This window comes from Helianthus annuus, chromosome 9, assembly GCF_002127325.2.
Source record: "Helianthus annuus cultivar XRQ/B chromosome 9, HanXRQr2.0-SUNRISE, whole genome shotgun sequence".
Lineage (NCBI taxonomy): Eukaryota > Viridiplantae > Streptophyta > Magnoliopsida > Asterales > Asteraceae > Helianthus > Helianthus annuus.
In genome coordinates this window covers 120,894,880-120,904,612 of record NC_035441.2, presented here as the reverse complement: position 1 = coordinate 120,904,612, position 9,733 = coordinate 120,894,880, and the positions used below count along the sequence as shown (strand labels likewise).

Below are 9,733 nucleotides of genomic sequence, written 5' to 3'. Positions count from 1 at the left end.
CCTTATACTTGCAACGATTTGAACACACACCACTTTTATGAGGAGCAAGTACCAAACCACAAGACCACTAGGTCATGAGTGCCCGATACTTAGATACGCAACAAACTACTTGGATTGAAATCTGAAAACCTGGAATTCTGAACTTGATAAAGCCATAACAAGGGTACGTATTGGAATTCTGAACTTGATAAAGTCATAACAAGGGTATGTATATATACAAAATACAACATATAAGAATGGTATTAATTATACAACCAATTGTAAAAGGACTTTTACAACTCGAAAAAATGAATCCTCACAAATACAAAACAACTCACATTACACTAATCACAGAAGCAACTATGATCCGTAGAAAAATGAAATAACACGAATTGAATAAATCAAATATATATCTCAGTTAATCATACCATGCATGCAAACTATAAATTCATTTTTTCTGTACGTTGAATCAATTAGTATCAAACTCGTGTAACTCACGAGTCACGAGCATGCCATCATGTGATGAAACTCATCGAAATCAACAACGCCATTGCCATCGAGGTCAAACTTCGCGATCATCAACTCACACTCTTCGACAGTTCGCGACTCGCCCAATCTACTAAGCATTCTCCTCAAACTTTTGGGAGTTATACAACCACACCCCTCTACTTCTTCATACATTTTAAAAGCCATTTTTAAGTCATTCACTTTCTCATCCTCATTTGCACTTTCAACCACTTTAACCAAATCGTCAAAGCTCAACAACCCATTACCTTCCGAGGCCATCAACTCCGCCACCATCTCCGCCTCCTCCAACGACAACTCTTCACCGATCTTCCCCATGCAAACTTGGAGCTCCAGTGGCGATAGTTTGCCATCACCATTTTGGTCCAAATGTGTGAATACACGTTTGTATTGTTGTTGTTTGTCCATCAAAGCTACTAGCTTTACACACCAAAACTGAATATACGAAGCTTAACTGTTTATTTACGTTTTTGATAATTCCTTGATGAGAAGTTGAGCTATATATATTGCCATTGGGTTGGGCTGCAGTTCCAGAATATCCTTAGCGCGTGGTTGACGAAAATGATAGGTTGAAAATAACAATTTTAATTTAAAGAAATTTGGAATGGACCTCTCCGTTTCTGATATTACCATACCGTGACATCAACATTACATCTTAGGTTGAACAAAGTCAAAGCATTTTTGATGTCTACTCTCTTTGTATATGTGGCTATAAACGTTAAAGTGTCATAAGCAGTGACGCTAGTATGTTAAGGTGTAGGTTCATATTAAAACTGGCGGATCTAGAAAATCCGCATAGGGGTAACGTTTCAATAAAAAAAGGTAACGAAATTGAAAAAATGTCAAATATTTCCAAAATTAAACTACCGTCGGAGCGTCAAGGGACAACGGAGGTTACCCCTTGAATCACTCTAGGTCCGCCCCTGCATATTAACACTTTTGTTATCATCGAGTGTAAATTTTGCGAATACTTAAAATAAGTTTAATTACCGAAAATAAATGTATTTGAAGTGTTAAAAATTTTTGAGCCAAAATCATGACGATTTTAGAATCATTAAGTTACACTCGAGTTTACATTGAGAAAAGGTATCAAGCTTATACTCAAAATTTCGAGCCTATGCAACCCTATAATCAGGGACGGATCTATATGAGGACTAGGGGTAATCCGGGATACCCCTCAACTTTTTTGATAAAGTGTAATTTTTATTTTTTCCCGTTTTATGTATTCGGAGATCCTTGAGCAAACATTAGGAAACCTGCAAATCTGCAATATTAGAAAGAGATGAGAAGAAAACGAAATATATATATTTTTTTTAAAAAGAGTTAAATTACGATAGTTGAGCTCTCGAAGTTGCAGAAACCTTGATGAAGAAGAAGAGTGACTCATCATTTACCAAATTACACAATAACAACCCCATTCCAAACTTATTGTTCAACTAAATCATGAATTAAAGAACAGAACAATCTGTATCATAAGAATATCCATCACATTTTGACAAGCATTAGCTAAATCATGAATCACAAATTAAAAAACAGAACAATCCTAACTCTTAATTCGAACTAAAAATCAATGAATTTCCGTAGATCCAACTCAAGCCTCCCTTAACTATAAACTAATCAGCACATACCTCGATTGATGAATGAATTTCTACGGTGCTGAAGCGTATGAATGTAAGGAGGAACATCGATGATAAACGATGAAGTACTGGAGAATGAAGATAATGTACCTAGTACGAAAGATGATGAAGATGATGCTCTGCGGGTACTGGTATATGATTCTAATCCTCTATGAACGTCGATGATGAAGATGATGTTCAGTGTTTGACCCGTGGTTTCTTCTAAAAACCCTAATGACCCGTATGGACCCGTTGTTCTAATTCTATCAACCCAAGTGGACCCGTGAATATCTTTTAAAGTTTTAGAATTACCCATTTGGACCCATTAATCATTAAAAGAAAGCCCAAATTGATCAATAGTAAATTAAAAAGGACCCAAATCAACCCATATTTATTCATACGGGTCATGATTGTCCCCTCTACTAACGAGGGTAAAACGAAAGAAAATGGAACCATCGTTTTGGATAAGAGAGCGAAGGCAGTGATTACTCTTGTTTAGATGAGGAGCATTGCTTTCAGTATAATGGAGGAAACCACAACTTATGGCATGATGAAGACTCTTTCAGCATGAAGCATGTATGAGAAACTATATGTCGATAAAATGTTTCTGTTGCGTGAGCTAATGACAACAAGAATGAAAGAAAGAAGCTCGGTGACAAGTCATGTAAACAAACTTAATTCATATTTGCAGAAATTAGAATCTATTAGGATAGATTTAGATGGTGAATTGAAAGCTCTATGTTGTTACGATCTTTGTCGGATAACTGGTCTAGGACTGTGACTCTTTTGTGGGGACTAGTAGTATGACATTCGAAGGGATTCATGATCTTGTGTTGGGTGAAGATATATGTCGGGGAGGTATGAATGGAGATTCATCTCATGGAGTGTTGGTTGGCGGGGGTTGGTGTTACGGCCCCAGCCCCGGTTTGACCCGGTCCGGAGCCGCGAGACAGGAACCCCGTGGTATTTAATTTAGGCGACAGCGGAAGACTTTAATACAGGATCTTTTAATACTTGAAATGCCCATTTATTTCATAATTAGGAATAAACCCGGTAATTTACAATAAAATGATTTCACTGGGAAATCTTTATTTTACAAAACATGTTTCTTTACTTATTTATATTGAGCCACTTCCTTAAGCTTGTAGTGCTTCACGGCACTTTTCCTGGATCACATCAGATGACCTGAAACATGTTTGAAAAAGGTTTTATCAGCGGGGAAATACTAAGTGAATCATTCTTTTTGTTTAAACCGACGAATTGTTATAATTTACACTATTAAGAGCGATTACAATGTTTCTACATGTCAACCATATACCCACGGTATTTGTCACTCGACCACCCATTGGCTATCTCGTTGTCCAATGGTGTCTGTGACTATGGTCATATCACCCCTTGGCTGACTCGTTGTCCAATGGTGACGGATAACAAGTAATGTATACAAAACCCCACATACCGGCTGTAATGAAGACTACAAAGACTTAATCCCTGTAATTATAACTTTGAAAACAAACATGATTTTGAAAGCAAGTTTGGTAAATAGAGAATGACTCACATTGCAGATTTATGCGGGCAGAGTTTAGCTTACTGATTAGCCTGTTAACCTAATTTAAATAACAATGCACACGAACTGGGTTAGTAACTAATACAACATTTACGACAATTCACGAGATTAAACCCTCATGACAAATGACAAAGTGCGATACTTAAACATCCATCGAATTAACGACGAATGACAAAGTATAAACCCTAATTTGAGCAGCACTTAAACATTCGTTGAATAGTTTCAATCGATCGGACGTTGAATCGTAATAGCGATTGAGTTATTACCCTGTTTATCGCGGCAGCGTTTAGTGATTTGTGTGTATTTGTAGTAATTAGGCGATATCTCAGTGCACAAATGGAATTTAAACGTCGAACGAACACCAGCATTCAAGTGCCAACCCCCCTATTTATGCTGGAATTTTGGTTCCCTCGCGTGGCGCGACAGGGAGACCTGTCTCCTTCTAGCATAGGGTGGCCACGTTCATGGGTAGCTCAGCTGAGTTAGTCGTTTGACTAAATTCATTTCCTACAGCAAACTGTTTAGATAATCGTCAGCTAGCGTTTACCCCCCCCCCCCAAGTTTTAGGGGCCCTGATCCTGATTCTGATTGTTCTGAAAATTTTAGGGTATATGCAGGATTACTTGGGCTTCTCAATTAGGGTTTCTTTATTGGACAATTAACATAATAGGTAATAATTTTAGTGAGAGTTGTTACATCCTCGCCACCTTAATAAAAATCTCGTCCTCGAGATTTACTGGAATAGGTGAGGATATTTTCGCTTCATTTCTGATTCTAGTTCCCAAGTGTATTCTGGTCCTCTTTTTGAATCCCACTTGACTTTGACTAACACTAGTCATTTGTGTTTAAGAAACTTGATCTTTCTATCCTATATCTATAGTGGTTTTTCCACAAATTTCAGCTTTTCATTTACTGCTACATCTTGAAGAGGTACTAACAGGGATTCGTCAGATAGACATTTCTTGAGATTGGATACATGAAACACATCATGTACTCCAGCTAATTCTTCTGGTAGTTGTAAATGATAGGCAACTGGTCCTATTCGTTGGATTACTGAAAATGGTCCTACGTATCTTGGACTCAGCTTTCCTTTCTTACCGAACCGTACTACTCCTTTCCAAGGAGAAACTTTTAAAAGTACCTTGTCTCCGACTTGAAACTCTAGCGGCTTGCGGCGATTATCTGCATAGCTTTTCTGACGATCTCGAGCCGTTTTCAGTCTTTCTTTGATTTGAGTTATCTTGTCAGTGGTTTCTTGCACAATTTCAGGACCTGATAATTGACTTTCTCCTATTTCTGCCCAACAAACTGGAGTTCTACATTTACGTCCGTACAATGCTTCAAATGGGGCAGCTTCAATGCTTGAATGATAACTATTGTTATAGGAGAATTCAATTAAGGGTAGGTGGTTATCCCAGTTACCACCAAAATCTATCACACATGCTCGGAGCATGTTTTCCAGGGTTTGTATCGTCCTTTCACTTTGTCCGTCTGTTTGTGGATGATAGGCAGTACTTAAATTTAGTCGGGTTCCCATTGCTTCCCGAAAACTAGTCCAGAAATGGGAAGTGAAACGACTATCTCTATCTGATACAATGGAGAGCGGAACTCCATGTAAGGATACTACTTCGTCTACGTACAACTTGGCTAATTTCTCCATGCTAAAGGTTTCCTTCATAGGTAGAAAATGAGCTGATTTGATTACAATTACCCAAATTGCATCATTACCTTTTCTTGTTTTGGGTAACTTACTAACAAAATCCATTGTTATGAGTTCCCATTTCCATACAGGCATTTCTAATTGTTGTAGTAGTCCTGAAGGTTTCTGATGTTCTGCTTTAACTTGTGAACAAGTTAGACACTTAGAAACATATCTAGCTATGTCCTTTTTCATACCTATCCACCAAAAATTGTTTCTTAAATCTTGATACATCTTATTGTTTCCTGGGTGCATGGTATACCTAGATTTATGGGCTGTTGGACCGTTGTTTTGACCCGAAAAGTCAGTCAAGGTAGCTCATCCTCATATACAAAGGCGGAAACAGAGTATACAAGGTTACAACAGCTCGTCCTTTCAATTCCACTGCTTTTATTGCTTTCTAACAAGATTTTGACAGAGTTTCGCTCCAGAGAACAATCACGCATATAAGATCCGCTCAGACTGACCAACTATATATAGGCTAGGGTGGTTCGCTCATATGGACAACCATATGAGCGGACCTGACACAATGACTAAAGAGCGGACCTACACTAAGCCTAATAAGCGAACCTATAAGATCCCTATGAGCGGATCTACTCACATTTTGTACATATAAGCGAACCTCACACATAAACTACATATTTTGACATTTTTGACCCTGTGTTGACCTAACTTGACCTAAGACTTCATGCAGACGTAGTCAACAGACATCCTATGCATCAACAGACTCCCCCTTGGATGTTGACGTAGTCTTTAGTAGTCTTCAGATCCAGAGTCTTCGGTCTTGGTCTTTTCTCCAACTCTGTCTTCTCTTCATAAGCATTCTTTACAGGTTCCAGAACTGTCTGCTAGCTCTATCTTCAAACTTCCCATAGCTGTTGATCCAGACTCCCCCTTTCACAGACTCCCCCTCTTAGTATGCTGGGATCTTGAGATATCTGGTTCAAGTTTTGACAATTTGCCTCCGTGGGAATAATGAAGTCTCCAAACCTGTTACTCAACCAATAACGTTACAATCTATCTTTTCTAACAATAAAACACAAACTCAATCAGCTTTAGAAATCCATTCAAGTATTCAAGTTCAAATTAATGACCCTGATCGCTTGATTAATCTACCAAGTTCAATTTAATGACCCTAGTTGATCTTTTGACGAATCAAACTGATTTAGTAAAAACATTTTCAACTTTTTCTGAAAATAACAAGTATCAAGTTAATGAACTTGTTTGTGACTTAGAAAACAATCAAACTTCCAACAATGTAAGCTCTCCTCGATCTTCAGCTCAGAATCTCTTGCATCTGCTTCATCTTTCTAGAATCCGACAATCAACTTTCCACTCTGGTTTGTCTAAAATAAAGCAGAAATAAAATCTTTTTGGATTTTTTAATGAGATCTAAACTAAGAAATGAAATAACAGAAAACTTAAATTGTGAAAAATAAACTATTTACAAGTTTATTTTGGCGAGCGTGTCAGGGAATCATATCAGCTTTTCAGACAGATTACAAGTACCGTTAAGCTACATTACATACTCAGACTTAAACAATTCACCTCGATTGTCGATATACTGATCCATCTTAAATTCTCATACAAATTTCAATCTATTCAGGATACCGTTTAAGTGTCTTAAGAACATAGTTCAATTCATGTGTCCCACCTCTTGAATATACTCCCGTATCCAGAATCCCAGATATTCAGTCTTACAGGTGAGTATACCACAGATGATATCTGTAAGGGGTTAGATGCGAAACCGTGAGAGCTCAGGTCAGAACTTCCGTTCAGCAGAGAGATGACGGTTCGACTTTTGGTGTGTCCCCTTTAGAGGATCTTTTAGCATTACAACAGCAGCGACTATCAATTTTATTGTTTCATCAGCTTGCTGAGGGCGATGCTATGTTTCAAGCATTTTGCAGAAAGTATTATTCAGGGACTAGGTCAGTACTTCCATGCAGCAGAAGTCCCGGAATAATACCCCAGATATCACTGAGTATAAAGACCTAGTATTTCGGAATATGGGACCTTTCAAACGAGATTTCAGGGGTTACCTATATTATATCCAAGTAGTGTTCCCCACGAATTTCACAAGTTTGAAATTTTAGGTTTATATCCCGAATAAATTTACTAAATGTGCGAAAACCTATCGACACATCGTTAGTGAGATTGTTTAATTCATTTTGACTATCCAAATCTTTAGCATACTGTAATTGTCTAGCTGATGTACTATCATTTTCCCTATATACACAAGCTCTTTTTCAATTTTATCATGTTTTTGGATTTTTCATTTTTTACTGTTTTTGTATTTTTCTGAAAATAAACTATGTACAACTATCTATCTCCCCCTAAATACCAAAACATGTAAAAAATCGACAAACCATCGCAGATTGTTTCTCGTCTTCATCCGCAACAGTACTCTCATCAACGCTCACAATTCCATCCGACACCGAAAGCAATTTCATACCATTAAGTTTTAACAAATATTGAAACCGGTTTTTATCAAAAGCTTTGGTATGCAAATCAGCTTTTTGTTCGTCAATGTGGATTTTCTCAATTCGTATCAACTTTTTCTCGAAGCAATCGCGAATAAAGTGATGACGAATCTCGATATGTTTAGTTTTAGCGTGATGTACTGGATTTTTAGTTATATTAATTGCGGCCTCATTATCAACAAACAGAGGTGTGTTAAGAAACTGCAAACCGTAGTCGCGCATCTGTTGCTGTATCCACAAGATCTGAGAGCAGCAACTGCTAGCAGAAACATACTCCGCTTCACATGTAGATAACGCCACAGACGTTTGTTTCTTACACTGCCAGGTAACCAATCTAGGACCAAAGAACTGGCATCCTGCAGTTGTTGATTTCGCGTTGACTTTGCAGCATCCGAAATCCGAATCGGAATACCCTTCGAGCGTAAAATCGCCTTTCCTAGGATACCATAACCCCAATGACGGAGTACCTTTCAGGTAACATAATATCCTCTTGACAATAATCATGTGCGATGCTCTCGGGTTAGACTGAAATCTTGCTGCGAGGCACGTTGGGTACATGATGTCAGGACGTGAAGCAGTCAGATACATCAAAGAACCGATCATGGAACGCTAGAACGTTTCATCAGCCCTGTCTCCGGTGAGATCTGGGTGAATCCCATGATTAGTCGCAAGTGGGGTAGCAGCTGGAGTAGAACTTGACATCCCAAATTTATCTAGAATATCATGCACGTACTTCGTTTGATGAATGAAAATTCCCTCAGGTAGTTGTTCAACTTGTAGACCCAGAATGAACTTCATCTCCCCCATTGATGACATTTCGAATTTCTGCTTCATCACCTGTTCGAAATCTTTGCACAATTTTTCGTTTGTTGACCCAAAAATTATATCGTCCACATAAATTTGTACTATCAGAAGATGACCATCAATGACTTTAGTGAAGAGAGTGGCATCCACTTTTCCACGAATGAACTGGTTAGCGAGTAGGTGTTGAGACAAAGTCTCGTACCAGGCTCTCGGCGCCTGATGTAGACCATACAACGCTTTGTCCAGCAAATAAACTTTGTTCTTGTGGATTGGGTCAGTAAAGCCCGGCGGCTGACCAACATAAACCTCCTCTTTGACCTTCCCATAAAGAAACGCTGATTTTACATCCAACTGATATACTTTGAAATTCTTCCAAGACGCAAATGCTAGGAAAATTCTGATAGCCTCTAGTCGAGCGACAGGAGCATAGACTTCGTAAAATCAATCCCCTCCTGTTGACTAAAGCCCTGAACAACGAGTCGAGCTTTGTTCCTTACAACCACTCCTCTGTCGTCCCTTTTACATTTGAAAACCCATTTTGTATTGATTTTTCTTTGACCATCCGGCAAATCAACTAACTTCCACACCCCCAACTTTTCAAACTGACTTAACTCTTCTTGCATCGCTATGACCCAAGAGTCTTCAGTAAGCGCCTCTTTGTAAGTTCTCGGTTCGACCTGCGAGATAAAACAACTTAATGAGAATTCAGTTTGTAAAGGTGCTACTGTAGAATAAAAACATGTTAAGCCCTAGTCAATTTGACGTCTCGTGCGAATGCCCGATTGCAATTCTCCTATGATCAACTCCTCTGGATGATAAGAAAGAGTTCGCGGCATCACTTCGCTTGGAACATCTACATTTCCCTCCAGATTAGTAACATTTTGCTCTGCATCTTGTTCACCAACTTGGTTTGTTTGACTTGACAACTGGATCTGCTCCCCCTCAAGATCTGAATCACCATGGTCAAATACTGGCATGTTATCAGCTTCTTGATCATCATTCACCTCCGACTGATTACCAGGAGCAACTTCATCATCATGTTCACCAGCATTACTAGGACCTG

General features: G+C 38.6%; 1 protein-coding gene across 1 annotated transcript; it reads right to left on the bottom strand.

Moving 5' to 3' along the window:
- Positions 1-228: 228 nt before the first annotated feature.
- LOC110874607 (calcium-binding protein CML38-like) lies at positions 229-1,092 on the bottom strand. The gene has a single exon (XM_022123154.2). It carries the CDS (start codon positions 910-912, stop codon positions 481-483), a length of 432 nt encoding a protein of 143 aa, XP_021978846.1. The 5' UTR covers positions 913-1,092; the 3' UTR covers positions 229-480.
- Positions 1,093-9,733: the final 8,641 nt, after the last annotated feature.